The sequence below is a fragment of the Lolium rigidum genome, chromosome 2 (assembly GCF_022539505.1).
Source record: "Lolium rigidum isolate FL_2022 chromosome 2, APGP_CSIRO_Lrig_0.1, whole genome shotgun sequence".
Taxonomy (NCBI): Eukaryota; Viridiplantae; Streptophyta; class Magnoliopsida; order Poales; family Poaceae; genus Lolium; species Lolium rigidum.
Window position 1 is genome coordinate 241,818,904 of NC_061509.1, and position 18,325 is coordinate 241,837,228.

Below are 18,325 nucleotides of genomic sequence, written 5' to 3' on the forward strand. Positions count from 1 at the left end.
TTTTTGTGTGAAAAGTAATGGGTACAATCCCTACAAGAAATGGGTGATGGTGTATCATTTTTTTGCGTGAAAAGTAATGGCTACAACAAATCGGTGATGGTTTATCATTTTTTGCGTGAAAAGTAATGCCTAAAAAGAGTTTATAATTTAGCTCGTGAAAAATAATGCAGAAAAACCAAACTTTGCGTGAAGCTAACCGACGACGAGAGAGAGAGGGTGGTGGCCCCGACCGGAGAGAGATAGGGGTTATCCTCGCCCGTTAGATCATACGATCAACGGTCGGCGGGCACGATCCGCGTGACATGGGCTAGACCAATCGGGGCAATGTTGGGCGTCCGTGAGAGTTTGTGAAGGGAGAGGGCAAAACTGAGTAGTATCAAGAAACCAAGGGGAAGTGAGTAGTAAACAGACTAAGGGATTCAAATATGAGATTTAAAAAATGGAAAATGCGTGTTTTGTACAATGAAACCCATCTTGGCCTACCACAAACTATTTGCAATACAAATCTACATGAGTGTGAAAATTATGGCCTCATTCGGACAAAGTATGTTTTGGGGAAAGTCTGTTTTGGGTAGGGCTTATTATGGAAAACCATGCACCTTCATAGCTACTAGGTGATTTGAGAAGTGGCAATTTGTGGTGAAACTTGATTTATCTATGATTTGAGAAGTGGCACTTTGTGGTAAAGACTCCATGAGTAAGTGCCACTCTTTTCGGAATTTTTTGCACATTAAATAACTCATTTAACTAGTTAATCCTATTTGTTGACTCTCTGTTGACCAGCCACTTGAGGGTAAAACTGAGTATATTACACTAGCCAGTATTAGCACTCAAGGAGAAAACCGAGCACACAAAAAATGCTAGTATATGACTCGGGGTATACCCGAGTATATCTAAATTTCCGGGGTTAGACCCGAGTACGCGTGTTGCGGTGCGAAGTGGAAGACGTGCCATTGTTGACGCGTGTCGCGGTGCGTACGTGCAAATAGTGGACGCGGGTCGCATTTAGGACGCGTAAGCCCCTCCCTCCCTCCCTCTGCACACAGTCGTCTCATTCTCGCTCACGCACGAAACCACCCCTCTCACGTCCCATCAACTTCTCCAAATCGAAAAAACCCCAACGCCGTACGCACGCTACCCTGCCGGCGATGGAGAAGAAGAATGCGCCGGCGGCCGTCGTCTCCGAGCCCGTCGCCTCCGAGCCCGTCGCCTCCGCGCCCGTCGCCGCCGCGCCCGTCGCCGCCGAGCCCGTCGCCGCCGAGCGCGTCGCCTCCGAGGGCGGCGCATCCAAGCGCGGCGCCTCCGTGAACTCGGGCCTTCTCTCGGCTGATGGACCACTTCACAAGATCGGCCAATGCTTACCGGCGAACGAGGAGTACGCCGACACCTACTCGCTATGAGGCAAGTCCGTAGAAATTGGCGCTCGGGTTTGCCCGAGCCCGACGTGCACCTGGACGAATGGATCATGCTACACCACGCCCTTCCACGCGTCGCTGAGTTCACCTTCCTCCAACTCGGCACATCACACTACGTCACCATAGATCTATCAGAAGTTCATACAAGGTTCAAATTCCTCCATATCTACCTTTTTATTTTCAATCTTAAACACATCTTAGTGCTGAATGTTATCTTCATCAATATATTTTAGATACTACTTCGTCGGCTTTTGCCGTGGTGTCATCGTGCTTGCCCGGAAGAACCCGCCGCACAAGATACGGCTGCTGAACCCACTCACAAAGAAATCGAACACTACGTTTGAGGCGCAGATGCCATCTGTTTTTCGAAATCGCCGTTGTTATCAAATCCCCGACTATGGTCTTCGTTGCCACACATTACCCGTTGGAAATTGGTTGGGTCGATGAGAGCACTCCAACTAAGGATATAAATGAAGATTGGGGAGAAGGAAGATTTTCGATCAAGAACCATTGTCTGCGTTGCATTACCCCGTTCAATGGTGAACCGTATGCGTAGGCCGGTGACAATTTTGAGATCGGAAGAATAGTGTGCACCAATGTACGGCTTGCGGCAGCGCGCGAGCACTCGTCAAGATGGAGACACTAATTTCATTTCCGTAACTTGGACGACGAAGTTCTACCTTGTGAAGTCGGATGGTGATCTCGTCGCTTGTGTTGTTGGTCGGCGAGGCTTTGGCGGGCAAACCATTGGTGTACCGTGTGGACACTCGAGCCGCTCTCTCCATCCGGTCGATAACATTGGCGTAATGCCTTCTTCATGAATTATATCCGGTGTATCTCCGTCGACACCCGAGTGTACCCGACACTTCGACCTCGGCAGCATCTACTACGCGGATTTGGGTTATATCGTAGAGTACTCTCATGATACAAAGGTCCGGGATGAGTGGCCGTACGTGTGGATAGAATAGGAAGCTACGGTATGAGTAATGAACACGAGCCATACCGTTTGGAGGATGTATTGGCCGCACACTGCGGACGGAAGGAGTTCAATGAATATTTCCTTGGGGAAATGCACGAATGGAGCGACGAAGAAATATATGAGGAGGAATGAAGAACAAATTCATTCATCCTAATCTTCTTGTTGTCCATACATTACGTGCGTCTTGTATATTTTTCAGCTTAGTTTGTCGTGAACATTAACAACGTTATTGCTCGCTTTTGGCTGCTGTATGCAGCTTATGTATTATACTTAGTTTTGTGATTATGCTCGTTGTGAATTTATCATATACTAGCTTCTAGATTTGCTACTAGATTTGCTGCCATATTGGGCAAAAAACGAGGGCCAAAAGGCATAAATAACCCCGAGAGATTTGCTACTAGATTTGCTGCCATATTGAAGAAAGACAGAAATAGAAGCTTCTCTAGAGTTGATACTAATTTGGTGAAAAGACAGAGAGAGAAAGAGGGGAAAAGGTGCTCTTAAAAATGTCAATTTGGGCCGAGAGAGACAAAACCCAGCCTCCTGCTCACGTGCAACCAAACGCTTCTCGTCCTGTCCCACGCGGTCCCTTTCTACCAGCCCCACGCGACGCGGCCCCACACGACCCGGCCCCACACGACGCGGCCCCACGGACAACGCGGCGCAACACGTCGCCACGAACGTCCAAATAAACTGATTCCTTCCGTCTGAGCTCCTTCTGCGGGTTTCAGACATAGGCTTGGAGAAAACTGAGGAAAAACTAAGGGGCTGGGGAAAACTGAGTACAACTAACGACCCGAGGGCACGAAAATAGAAATCCCTATGGACCAATCCATAAGCTTCTGTATCTTGGGCCCTTTTTTCACTTCTTCACGGTCTTATTCCTTTGGTAAGAATGTGCCCTTTTAATTAGCTACAAACGGGGCTGAGTAAGGTGGGCTAATAGTGTGCAAGAAGACCGATCCAAGGAAATGCAACATCACGATGCATTTTTCTGCTGAAAAAAGAAAAATCCACTAATTTTTTTTTGTTCGAGCGTATTTTTCTCTAATACGGTGTTGTTGGCAAAGGTGAAAATCTGTTTGTAAATTTATCGGACGCCAGACTTGGCATTTTTCGGCTGCTCTCTCACAGGAGAGACAATCAATCGTTGGCTCTCTTGTTGCCATGCCCTTTATCGACGATCTGCATAGTTTGCGTCTGCAAATGATTCGCATGTCATGCCTTCATGAATTTCGTTGCTAACGACACGCTCACAATGACATCGAATGTCGTGGATTTAAAGCTTATGAATCAATAGATAAACATTTGAGTTGAATGAGTTACATAGATATTTTATTGATGAGTTAAGTTGGTGTCTATCAACTATTGGACATACAATAATGCATTTGAATGCACTTCAAAATTTATCTGTAATAGTTATTATATTATATAAATATTAATTATTTTAGTGAACATTAAGGGCCCTAAATTTTAGACTCGCCCCAGGCCTCCGAAATCTCAGGACCGGCCCTGAGAGAGGGATGGGGGTAGGACTACTGAGTGGACAGTCCAGCGCCCAAAACGAGCTCCAAGGAGGTCTCCAACACGTGCAACCCGAGCTCCTATGCACGGGCGAGCTAGCCCCTCCCATTTTCAGCCGCCAAACCAATGTTCCCGTCGCTCGATCCGATGCGGATAATCGCAGTTCCAGCCTATCATCCATTCACCAAAACGCATTCACCAAAAGAGCTCCAACCGAAACCGCGCGAGTTAATACGCGTAACGCGCCTACCCCGTGACCCCAAACGCTCTTCGTTCTGCTTCCCGTCCGCGGCATAAAGCGCTCGCCTTTCCCTTTCCCGTTCCCCTCCGTCGCAGGCACCTCCGCTCGCAACCAGATCTCGCCCGCCCCGCCCAGCTGGCCACCTCCTTCCTTCCCGCCGAGCTCGCTCAGGCTCAGCTCCCTATCCACACCCGCCGCCGGCCACTCTGAATCCGCGCTGGTTCATCGTCTCGCTCTTCCCTGTCGGTGGCATTGCGCTGACCTGGTCCGTCTCTTTCTCCCAACGCGTTTATTCGTACTGGATTGCGGATTCTGGGCTGGATTTGGCGGGCGATACGACGGTGGCGCGCCGAGTTCTCGACTGATTGCTGGATCGGGCGGCGGCCGGATGGGCTGCACGGGGTCCAGGCACGCGCTGCGGGGCGGCGTCCGCAAGTCCTTCGCGCGGAGCCGCTCCGGCCCGGCCACGGTGGTGCACCACACCGTCGCGCTCAAGTCCTCCACCCTCGGCTCGCTCAGCCTCGACCGGGACGAGGAGATGATCAAGTGGCGCGCCGACAGCTTCGGCGGCGCCGCCACCAAGAAGACCACGCCGGCGCCGGCGCCGCCGCAGCCGGCGAGGCGGCAGAGGCAGCAGGCGCCCGTCGTCGCGCCAGCCAAGACGCCGGCCCGCGAGCCCCCCGAGGTGATCAATGTGTGGGAGCTCATGGAGGGCCTCGACGACACCGCCAAGAACGCCGAGGAGGTCGCCGATGGCGCGGACGACGAGCCGCGGGAGCCCTCGCCGGAGTTCGACCCGGACGTCATCTCGGAGTTCCGGAAGGCGCTCGGCGAGGTCTCCCCGCCGCGGGACTGCCAGGGAGGCGACGGGGACCTGGTCAGGAAGCGCGAGATACAGCGGTTCCCGGGCATCGTGCGCGCGCGGGTCAGCGCGTTCCAGCAGAGGATCGACGCGAAGCTCGCCAAGAAGACACGCCCTCCCCCGCCCACTCCCCCGCCCCCGGCCCCGCCCTCGCCGCCGCGGCTGCCGCCCCCGCCGGACAGCGAGCGCAAGGTGGTGCTGTACCTGACCAGCCTGCGCGGCATCCGCAAGACGTTCGAGGACTGCTGGGCCACGCGGTCCATCCTGCACGGCTACGGCGTGCGCGTCGACGAGCGCGACCTGTCGCTGCACGGCGGGTTCAAGGACGAGCTGCACGCGGCGCTCGGCGCGGCGGGGAGGCTGCCGCAGGTGTTCGTGGACGGTGAGCACCTGGGCGGCGCCGACGACGTCCGCCGCATGCACGAGGCCGGCGAGCTGTCCAAGGCGCTGGAGGCCTGCGAGATGGCGCCGTCGGGCGGAATAGGCGGTGGCAAAGGGGTCGCTGCCGTAGAGGCGTGCTCGGGGTGCGGCGGCGTCCGGTTCGTGCCCTGCGAGGAGTGCTCCGGCAGCTGCAAGGTGTTCCTGGAGGAGCTCGACAGCTTCCGGCGCTGCCCCGAGTGCAACGAGAACGGGCTCGTGCGATGCCCTCTCTGCTGCTTGTGACCGTGGGATTTTCTTGCCATCTCCGGCGAGCAAGTTCAGTTAAGATGATCGATTGATCTGTACAGAGAAGTGCATATAGCTTCTGTAACATTTAGGACTGATCAAGTAACATTTGTGCTGTATTAGTAGTTGATTTTGCCGTGCTTGTTTCCTCCCTCTGGAGCCGAGTGTGTAAGGGAAAATGACTGTAAATCTGCAATTTGATGCTTTCAATCGGCCAAGCACATTGCTGAACTGAAGCAACGCAAGCAACTGTGAGTGATCTGCCGTCTTCAGTCTTGGAAAAGTGCCAAGTTGTAGCTGCTGATCTGCCGTCGGCGGGCTGGATCATTCCGTGATGTGCCCATCTGAACTATAGTGTAATGCGTGCAGCGGACGACGACGTGAAGCGGAAGGTGGCCGACGGCTGTCGTCTCTAGTGTTTGTCATCCTGCTCAGGAGGCGTGACACTGACACGGCACGCCGTCGCTGCCCGGTCGCCCTGATTCTTATGTTGCTAGACAATATGAAGCATTCCAGATCGGTTATACCGACGCACATCAACTCGATCGGCTTTGCTGATGCAAGTTTCCCAAGCGTGTCTGCTCTAGCACTTCCCGGAGGTGTAGTCACCAGCATTTCGTGACGGATGATTTTCAAGGGCGTGAGTTTGCATGCAGTCAAACTAGATCAACTGCATGCAAAATTTAAGTGATTGTCAACTGGAGTGATAGTTGGGCTTTTTTTTAAAAAAAAAACTTGGAAATATATTAACACTAAAGCTTAGAATACAACATATCTCGGAGACAACACATCGAGCAGGGATGAAAGGTACCTAAACGCACAATATAAAAGAGAGATGACCTAAACACTTGTAGTTGATACCAAAGATTACCTATGAAGCCAAACAATAATCGTTCATCGTCGACAATCCGGACTCGATATTGCTACATCTGCAATCTTCAAGGGCCTCCAACATGATCCATACGAGTTGATGCCTCGCGCGGGGGGGGGGCTCTCCCGGCGGTCTATCCGGTGTATGCATCCGAGGCTGATGATGGATTGAGTTGTAGATTTTGTTGAAGCATCACCGAGCTTAATCTCAGCGGATCCCCACTGTTGAATCTAGGGATCAACAACAGAGATCTTGTCGTCCATCTCTGGTGACATAACCCGAACGGTGGAAGGACATATCTTTCACAAGATGATCATCTGGCAAAAAAATGTGTTGTGCCTTGAGAACTCAACAAGAAACTATCCAGCACCCCAATAGCATTGCCACCGTTAATATTCTTGTAAGCATAGTGTCAACTACAAGATCTTTGCTGTCCAAATATCAGAACTATTGTGTGTGAGCATAATTGATGATTCAAATTTGCGGATATTGAATTGGCTTGGATCCATACGCTCACACTAAGAGTATTATTCCAACGTCGACATTCCAAACCATGAGCAGCAAAAATCATAGGCTAGAAGAATGAACCTAGGATCTCCAAAGGCAGAACATGATAAAGGCTCAACTTATCATACCAAAAGTTGGAGATTAGCAACATCCTGGTGACTAGTTCACATGGCAGATCAACAAGAAATTCATAGTAGTTGTTGGACCACATGAAGGTCTCCGACCACAAAATAATATCTTGGGCATAATCATCATCCTCATGGTGGCACACATCCGCATAAAATTGAGCAGAAAAACAAGGATTAGAGGAAGTACCCGAAATCCTACGAGTTCCCATCCTGCAGCACCATTGTCGTTGCCTATTCGACGGTGCCTCTGAGGAGGGATCCTCATGAGGGGGAGAAGAAATAGGGGCCATAGGGCAAAGAGTCCTCGGGACGGTGGTACACGATTTACCTAGCTTCAGAACACCTGCTCGAGGACAGGGCCTACCGCTGCTTGTCTGGAATTATCTGGGCGCTTTCGCGTTGTTACAATGAGTTGTGGTTGTGTCTCTAGGCTCCCAGGATCCGGCTTATAAAGGCGCCCGGATCTAGGGTTTACACGGAGAGTCCTAGCCGGAATACAAGATGCCTAACTACGGAATATTACATTGCCGTGCACGTCAAGGATCCACCTTCCTTACTAGCCGTAGTTGATTCGGATACTTCATGGGCCTTCACGGATCCGACTCCTGCATAGGTCGGTTGAGATCCGGCTCCTGTTCCTGGGCTGGACTTCATCCATCTTCTATCAACAGCAACTGGGCCGTCCGATGGGCCATATGCCACCATCACCATCTGTGGGCCACCCGAGCTTGCCGGATCTAGACCACGTCGTTGATATAACCATAAAGTATACCCACAACAACCATGTTGTCTTCTGAGCACTTGTATATTGGCCACCCGTCGACAAACAAGCCTCCTTCAAATTGACGAGGGTGATGAAGAATTGGACTCCCAAACATCAGATTCCATGACAAACAACGTAGAGCATATGATAGCCCCGACCTGGGCCTGATTTTTAGTTGCTTCAGCGCACACTCCGGCGTCCGATGCTTGCCAGCATGCTGCTCGCGCCTGAGGCCAACTGAAATTGACGAGGTAGAAAGTGAGACTCGCACAAGGTGGGTCGAGGAGCTTGCCCTGTCCGACCAACTGCTGCTCTAGAACATGGAGAAGAACATCACACAACCAAGGGCCCATCTGCTGCACCTCCAGGAAGGTCTTCAGGCAAACCCAAATCAGAAGAGCAAGAGGAGAAACACCATTCCATTGAAAGAAGTGAAAAAGGGGGGGCATCATGGGAGCGATCACCACCAAAGCAGCGCCCTGATGGCGTGTAACTCACACGTTCGTTGGGAACCCCAAGAGGAAGGTATGATGCGCACAGCAGCAAGTTTTCCCTCAGAAAGAAACCAAGGTTTATCGAACCAGGAGGAGCCAAGAAGCACGTTGAAGGTTGATGGTGGCGAAATGTGATGCGGCGCAACACCGGGGATTCCGACGCCAACGTGGAACCCGCACAACACAACCAAAGTACTTTGCCCCAACGAAACAGATGAGGTTGTCAATCTCACCGGCTTGCTGTAACAAAGGATTAACCGTATTGTGTGGAAGATGATTGTTTGCGAAGAAAACAAGATAACAAGTATTGCGAGAGATTGTATGCGATGTAAAGAATAGGACCGGGGTCCACAGTTCACTAGAGGTGTCTCTCCCGTAAGATAAAAGCATGTTGGGTGAACAAATTACAGTCGGGCAATTGACAAATAGAGAGGGCATAACAATGCACATACATGATATGATAAATATAGTGAGATTTAATCGGGCATTACGACAAAGTACATAGACCGCCATCCAAGCATGCATCTATGCCTAAAAAGTCCACCTTCAGAGTTATCATCCGAACCCCATCCAAGCATTAAGTTGCAAGCAACAGACAATTGCATTAAGTATGGTGCGTAATGTAATCAACAACTACATCCTTAGACATAGCATCAATGTTTTATCCCTAGTGGCAACAAGACAACCACAACCTTAGAACTTTCTCGTCACCGTCCCATGTATCAATGGAGGCATGAACCCACTATCGAGCATAAATACTCCCTCTTGGAGTTAAGAGCAAAAACTTGGCCGCAGCCTCTACTAATAACGGAGAGCATGCAAGATCATAAACAACACATAGGTAATAGATTGATAATCACCATAACATAGTATTCTCTATCCATCGGATCCCGACAAACACAACATATAGTATTACGGATGGATGATCTTGATCATGTTAGGCAGCTCACAAGATCCAACAATGAAGCACATAAGGAGAAGACGACCATCTAGCTACCGCTATGGACCCATAGTCCAGAGGTGAACTACTCACTCATCACTCCGAGGCGATCATGGCGATGAAGAGTCCTCCGGGAGATGATTCCCCTCTCCGACAGGTGCCGGAGGCGATCTCCTGAATCCCCCGAGATGGGATTGGCGGCGGCGGCGTCTCAGTAAGGTTTTCCGTATCGTGGCTCTCGGTACTGGGGGTTTCGCGACGGAGGCTTTAAGTAGGCGAAAGGGCAGGTCAGGGGGCCACACGAGGGCCCCACACGCCAGGGCCGCGCGACCAAGCCCTAGGCCGCGCCGCCCTGTTGTGGCGGCGCCTCGTGGCCCCACTTCCTTTCCCCTTCGGTCTTCTGGAAGCTTCGTGCAAAAATAGGACCCTGGGCGTTGATTTCGTCCAATTCCGAGAATATTTCGTTACTAGGATTTCGAAACCAAAAACAGCAGTAAAACAAAGAATCGGCTCTTCGACATCTTGTTAATAGGTTAGTGCCGGAAAATGCGTAAATACGACATATAATGTGCATAAAACATGTAGATATCATCAATAATGTAGCATGGAACATAAGAAATTATCGATACGTCTGAGACGTATCAGCATCCCCAAGCTTAGTTTCGCTCGTCCCGAGCAGTGCAAACGATAACAAGGATAATTTCCGGAGTGACATGCCATCATAATCTTGATCATACTATTGTAAACATATGTGATGAATGCAGCGATCAAAACAATGGTAATGACATGAGTAAACAAATGAATCATAAAGCAAAGACTTTTCATGAATAGTACTTCAAGACAAGCATCAATAAGTCTTCCATAAGAGTTAACTCATAAAGCAATAAATCAAAGTAAAGGTATTGAAGCAACACAAAGGAAGATTAAGTTTCAGCGGTTGCTTTCAACTTATAACATGTATATCTCATGGATATTGTCAACATAGAGTAATATAACAAGTGCAATATGCAAGTATGTAGGAATCAATGCACAGTTCACACAAGTTTTTGCTTCTTGAGGTGGAGAGAGATAGGTAAACTGACTCAACAATAAAAGTAAAAGAAAGGTCCTTCAAAGAGGAAAGCATCGATTGTTGTATTTGTGCTAGAGCTTTTATTTTGAAAACATGAAACAATTTTGTCAACGGTAGTAATAAAGCATATGAGTTATGTAAATTATATCTTACAAGTTGCAAGCCTCATGCATAGTATACTAATAGTGCCCGCACCTTGTCCTACTTAGCTTGGACTACCGGATCATCGCAATACACATGTTTCATCCAAGTGTCACAAAGGGGTACCTCCATGCCGCCTGTACAAAGGTCTAAGGAGAAAGCTCGCATTTTGGATTTCTCGCTTTTGATTATTCTCAACTTAGACATCCATACCGGGACAACATGGACAACAGATAATGGACTCCTCTTTAATGCATAAGCATGTAGCAACAATTATTATTCTCATATGAGATTGAGGATATATGTCCAAAAACGAAACTTCCACCATGATTCATGGCTTTAGTTAGCGGCCCAATGTTCTTCTCTAACAATATGTATGCTCCAACCATTAAGGTGGTAGATCTCTCTTACTTCAGACAAGACGGACATGCATAGCAACTCACATGATATTCAACAAAGGATAGTTGATGGCGTCCCCGTAAACATGGTTATCGCACAACAAGCAACTTAATAAGAGATAAAGTGCATAAGTACATATTCAATACCACAATAGTTTTTAAGGCTATTTTGTCCCATGAGCTATATATTGCAAAGGCGAATGATGGAATTTTAAAGGTAGCACTCAAGCAATTTACTTTGGAATGGCGGAGAAATACCATGTAGTAGGTAGGTATGGTGGACACAAATGGCATAGTGGTTGGCTCAAGGATTTTGGATGCATGAGAAGTATTCCCTCTCGATACAAGGTTTAGGCTAGCAAGGTTATTTGAAGCAAACTCAAGGATGAACCGGTGCAGACAAAACTTACATAAAAGACATATTGTAAACATTATAAGACTCTACACCGTCTTCCTTGTTGTTCAAAACTCAATACTAGAAATTATCTAGACCTTAGAGAGACCAAATATGCAAACCAAATTTTAGCAAGCTCTATGTATTTCTTCATTAATGGGTGCAAAGTATATGATGCAAGAGCTTAAACATGAGCACAACAATTGCCAAGTATCACATTATCCAAGACATTTTAGAATTACTACATGTAGCATTTCCCGATTCCAACCATATAACAATTTAACGAAGAAGTTTCAACCTTCGCCTTGAATATTATGAGTAAAGCCTAAGGACATATTTGTCCATATGCAACAGATGAGCGTGTCTCTCTCCCATACAGTGAATGCTAGGATCCATTTTATTCAAACAAAAACAAAAACAAAACAAACCGACGCTCCAAGTAAAGAACACAAGATGTGATCGAATAAAAATATAGTTTCGAGGGAGGAACCCGATGATGTTGTCGATGAAGAAGGGGATGCCTTGGGCATCCCCAAGCTTAGACGCTTGAGTCTTCTTAAAATATGCAGGGATGAACCACGGGGCATCCCCAAGCTTAGAGCTTTCACTTCTCTTGATCATAGTATATCATACTCCTCTCTTGACCCTTGAAAACTTCCTTCACACCAAACTTCAAGCAAACTTATTAGAGGGTTAGTGCACAATTAATAATTCACATGTTCAGAGGTGACACAATCATTCTTAACACTTCTGGACATTGCACAAAGCTACTGGACATTAATGGATCAAAGAAATTCATCCAACATAGCAAATACAGCAATGCGAAATAAAAGGCAGAATCTGTCAAAACAGTAACAGTCCGTAAAGACGAACCTGAAAGGGGCACTAGAATTGCTCAAATGGAAAAACTCAAAACTAATGAAAGTTGCTTACATATCTGAGGATCACGCTCGTAATTTTGCAGATTTTTTAAAATTTTCTACAGAAACTTGTGCCAGAATTCGTGACAGACAGCAATGCTGTTTCTGCGCAGACGATCCCAAATATAACATCAACTTTAACATAGAAACTTTACTTGGCACAAAAACATGATAAGGAGAGGTTGCTACAGTAGTAAACAACTTCCAAGACTCAAATATAAAACAAAGTACTGTAGTAAAAACATGGGTTGTCTCCCATAAGCGCTTTTCTTTAACGCCTTTAAGCTAGGCGCAGAAAGTGAAAATCAAGTATTATCAAGAGTAGAAGCATCGACATTACCTTGGGTTTTACCCTTACCTTTCTTGTTCTTTTTCTTATTCTTTGGTTTAGGGAATACATGTCTTCCCCCGGGTGTAGAGGTGAACTTTAGGGTGCCCTCTCCCATATCTATGACTGCTCCCAATAGTTTCAAGTAGGATCTTCCGAGTGTGATTTGTCCTGTTCTCGCACATTCAATAACAAGATAATCAATGGATATTGTTCTACCAAGAATGGTTGTATGCACATCCGCAGCTATTCCTTTAGGAATTATAACGAGTTATCAATAAGAGTTATTTCTTCTCCCCTTCAACGAATCCCCAAAGTTGCAAAGATTCATGAATACTCTTAGGCATTAAGCAAAATTCGGACATAATATCACAATTGGCATGAAGAGTTTGGTCACCGATAACAATTTTAACAGTAGGATCCCATAATGAAGGTTCGAGTTCACTAAAACTTGATCAAGACGGTTACGAACATATCTATAATTTTCATTCAAGCAAGATGCACTTGTCTCAAGAGTGTTTAATCTATTATAAATGCTAATAAGGGCTGAATCAAAGTTATTAGCTGAATCATGTGATGCAACCAACTTCTTTATGGCGTTAAAAGCTTGATCCCCATTGCAATGAAGGAAATCTCCTCCCACTACAGCATCCAATGCATATCTATAGCGAATCATAAGACCGAAATAAAAATTAGTAAGGAGCAAACTTAGCGTCATTTGAGGTTCAGCTTTACGATAAGAAGTAAAAATTCTCGACCAAGCATCTTTAAAACTTTCCTCATCCCCTTGTTTAAAAGTAAAAGCTAATTCCTCAGGTGAAGAAGTAACAGGTACAGAGCTAGACATGATAACAAAAGTAAACTAAATGCAAGTAACTAATTTTTTGTGTGTTTTTGATATAGAGAGCAAGACAATAAATAAAGTAAAACTAGCAACTAATTTTTTTTGTATTTTGTTTAGGTGCAGCAAACAAAGTAGTAAATAAAATAAAGCAAGACAAAAACAAAGTAAAGAGATTGGGAAGTGGAGACTCCCCTTGCAGCGTGTCTTGATCTCCCCGGCAACGGCGCCAGAAAAAAGAGCTTGATGGCGTGTAACTCACACGTTCGTTGGGAACCCCAAGAGGAAGGTATGATGCGCACAACAGCAAGTTTTCCCTCGTAAAAGAAACCAAGGTTTATCGAACCAGGAGGAGCCAAGAAGCACGTTGAAGGTTGATGGTGGCGAAATGTGATGCGGCGCAACACCGTGGATTCCGGCGCCAACTCGGAACCCGCACAACACAACCAAAGTACTTCGCCTCAACGAAATGCAGTGAGGTTGTCAATCTCACCGGCTTGCTGTAACAAAGGATTAACCGTATTGTGTGGAAGATGATTGTTTGCGAAGAAAACAATAAAACAAGTATTGCAAGTAGATTGTATGCGATGTAAAGAATAGGACCGGGGTCCACAGCTCACTAGAGGTGTCTCTCCCATAAGATAAAAGCATGTTGGGTGAACAAATTACAATCGGGCAATTGACAAATAGAGAGGGCATAACAATGCACATACATGATATGATAAATATAGTGAGATTTAATCGTGGCATTACGACAAAGTACATAGACCGCCATCCAAGCATGCATCTATGCCTAAAAAGTCCACCTTCGAAGTTATCATCCGAACCCCATCCAGCATTAAGTTGCAAGCAACAGCACAATTGCATTAAGTATGGTGCGTAATGTAATCAACAACTACATCCTTAGACATAGCATCAATGTTTTATCCCTAGTGGCAACAAAGACAACCATAACCTTAGAACTTTCTCGTCACCGTCCCAGGTATCAATGGAGGCATGAACCCACTATCGAGCATAAATACTCCCTCTTGGAGTTAAGAGCAAAAACTTGGCCGCAGCCTCTACTAATAACGGAGAGCATGCAAGATCATAAACAACACATAGGTAATAGATTGATAATCACCATAACATAGTATTCTCTATCCACCGGATCCCGACAAACACAACATATAGTATTACAGATAGATGATCTTGATCATGTTAGGCAGCTCACAAGATCCAACAATGAAGCACATAAGGAGAAGACGACCATCTAGCTACTGCTATGGACCCATAGTCCAGGGGTGAACTACTCACTCATCACTCCGGAGGCGATCATGGCGATGAAGAGTCCTCCCGGAGATGATTCCCCTCTCCGGCAGGGTGCCGGAGGCGATCTCCAGAATCCCCCGAGATGGGATTGGCGGCGGTGGCGTCTCGCAAGGTTTTCCGTATCGTGGCTCTCGCATCGGGGGTTTCGCGACGGAGGCTTTAAGTAGGCGAAAGGGCAGGTCAGGGGGCCACACGAGGGCCCCACACGCCAGGGCCGCGCGGCCAAGCCCTAGGCCGCGCCGCCCTGTTGTGGCGGCGCCTCGTGGCCGCACTTCCTTTCCCCTTCGGTCTTCTGGAAGCTTCGTGCAAAAATAGGACCCTGGGCGTTGATTTCGTCCAATTTCGAGAATATTTTGTTACTAAGATTTCTGAAACCAAAAACAGCAGAAAACAGCAACTGGCTCTTCGGCATCTTGTTAATAGGTTAGTGCCGGAAAATGCGTAAATACGACATATAATGTGCATAAAACATGTAGATATCATCAATAATGTAGCATGGAACATAAGAAATTATCGATACGTCGGAGACGTATCACGCCCTCGTCGTGAATCAGGAAAAGACGCAACGTGGTGCTGGCATAAGATCCACCGCCAATCCAGCTCCATCCCTCCGCATCGTTGTTGTGAGCTTGAGGGAGAAAATATTGAGGAAGAGCTGAGGTGAATCCGGATCTAACCGCCATTTTATTTGCATGGGAGATACTAAAGAAGAGAAATCCTAAAACTACAGGGAGCCACCCCCCCCCCCACACTCGCCTCCGATCACCATGGCAGCCGACGACGGGAGGGAGAGATACCGACGAATAGATCTGGAGAAACGTTCAAGGAAGGAAGAGACCACGCAGGTCAAGTTGCCACATATGGGCAGTCTGATAGTTGCTCTTAAATGGCAAGTTGCTTAAATCACCTCCGCCATTCAGCCTCGTTCAAAGTTTTTTGGGGAATGCAGTACTCTTGATCAGAAAATTCGAATGTTTATCCAAGTTGATATCCACCTACAAAAATTGACATGTGATGACTATAACTTCACCTATTATAGGTGATCCGACTCCAACTCACCTATTATAGGTGATCTTGCATACTTCCTACTCATCTTTCTTATGCTTAATTCACCAGATGTGTTCAACTCATTGTTTTAGATCTACTCAATGGCCCTTTGATTCGTTATGAGATCACCAAAAGGCAACACAATGACGATATGATTTCATTCCGGCAATCGATCCCGTGTTTCGTTAATTGGAACTCTTCGACTTCATGTTTAGGTTTGTATTGATTTTAGACCGATATCGTAAAATTAGACACACATAGTTGATTGTTTCAAATTTTCTTTAACTGCTAACTCCATCTTCTCGTTCTAAACTTTCTTAGGGTAAACAGTGGGAAAATCCCACTGTAATTTTTATATATTATATATATATGTATAAAGTATGTACAAAGCTCTGAAAAAAATAGAAAAAAAAAGAAAGGCCAGGAAGGCTAAACTAGATGCTAAAAACTACACTTGTGTTTGTAACCATTCTCTGAAAGTCTCTACATTTTTTTTCTTCATTCTATTTGCCATCATTCTGAGTTCTTGCAGGTATATTGCTTTCAACTCAGGAAGCTTAGAGCTTGATTATTGAATTTTTTGTTATTTCTTGATATCCAGATACCCCACGGAACAAGAATAATAATTTCCATAGAGAATGATAGCTTTATCCTCATTTTCAAGTCTGTAAAAGATTTCATGACTAAAAGGTTCTTTGCTCTTTGGGGCAGATAAAATCCCAACACTACTTTGCGAATGGACATGACCATAAGAGATGAATTAACGTTTTCTCTTGATTTCATTGGGTATGAATGTAGATGGCAGTTCTTTCTTCTCTGCAAGTTTCTGGTGTCCAGTCTATCTAACAAGAGCAACCAACAGAAAATTTATGTTTAGCCTAGCATAAATATTTCCAGACCCAAGAAAAGGTGAGGATGTGCAGGTTGAGATCCCATGATTGTTTTATAAACTTGCTTTGGAGAAATAATTTTATTATCCCAGATGTAGGACCACATGTCTTGACTACCTTCTTACACCTTCATTTGAGTAATACTACAAATTTCTTTAATATTTTTAAATTCCTCATAGGCTTGCTGAGAAAGTGGAAGGTTAAATAGGTCATGTAGGAATTCAGTCTTTAGCACATGCTCAAAAGTGTAGTCAGATTTTTTGGCAAATGAAACAAGATGAGGAAGCTGATGGTGCATGCAGTTATCAGACCAAAGGTCAGTCCAAAAGAGTGCAAAGTTCCATCACCCAAATTACATCTAACCATCAATTTAAAAATGGGCAACAACTTAATGTGAGCTCTCTACTAAAAAGATCCTTCCAGGTAGCTTGCCATTCGAATAATTTGAGTTTTTGATTAACTGCAACCAAGGGATATCTATGTTATCAAAGAACTTGGGAAAAAATTTCAGTAGCAAAGACTGCTTCTTTTGAACTTCCAAATTTAGAGCACTAAGTCAACCTTGGGTCTGCAAATTTTCTTCCAAACCACAAGAGAGTACATTTTGCCTGAGCATATGTATTCCTCTTCCTCCACAAGAAATGTTTCATGTACTTCACAACCTACTCTTTAATGGTGACTGGCACATCCAAACAACACATTAAGAAAATTGGGAGAGAAGCAAACACAAACTTAACCATTTGCAGTTTACCACCATATTTTAAAAAATCAGCAATACCACATAATCTTCTTTGAACTCTTTGAACCATTGATAGATAATATTCCAGGGATGGATTTGTGATTCCAGATAATTTCATTCTATATTGCTTTCATGTTGTAAGTTCATTTCAAGGCTTGTATAGGAACTGGGTATGAGTTACAATCACTCGGTTGCTATGACTAAAGATCTCTCTATATCTATCTCATGAGATTTATTGTTTTAGTTCATCAGTTCGTGATGAGTTGTACATAAAAAACTGCACATCAATGATGTGATTCAATTTCGGCCGATACTCATAACTCTTGAACTATGTGTTCATGTTTGGAGATTTTGATCAATTTTGTCAAATTAAATGCACATGGTCAATAGTTTCAAATTTCTTTGTCCACGAGATTTGTCTTGTTGTTCCATAGAAAACTCATGTTGTAAGTGGTTTTTAACTTTGTCGTTCACATACGAAGTGGCTACAAGTTATTTACAAGTAGTACTATTTACAAGTGTGATAGTGAGACCAAATAAGAGGTATGTTCACCACGCTAAGAAGAGGTGATAGTGCAAAACACGGTTTGTTGCTTGAATGCAGCTGTTTAGTCCTCAATGTGCCAGGATCCGTAAAAATACAATTTAGCAATCACGCCCTTAATTAAGCACACATTGGTAGTCTGGATATTGTCGATATCCGAGACTAGCAATTCTAATAGATGAGATTTCCGCCTTGTGTTTTTTACGAAGCTTGTAACGGGCACCCGTCTTCAAATGTCTCAATTGTAGTTTTTTGGTCAACTGGTGTAAATGTCTTACTATCTGTGCATCGAGACGACTTTGGATACCTC

At 45.7% G+C, this 18,325-nt stretch overlaps 1 protein-coding gene across 1 annotated transcript; it reads left to right on the forward strand.

Annotated features, from left to right (window-relative positions):
* The first annotated feature begins 4,547 nt into the window (after positions 1-4,547).
* On the forward strand, positions 4,548-5,897 carry LOC124688413 (uncharacterized protein At5g39865-like). The gene has a single exon (XM_047222097.1). It carries the CDS (start codon positions 4,548-4,550, stop codon positions 5,682-5,684), a length of 1,137 nt encoding a protein of 378 aa, XP_047078053.1. The 3' UTR covers positions 5,685-5,897.
* The last annotated feature ends 12,428 nt before the right edge of the window (positions 5,898-18,325 follow it).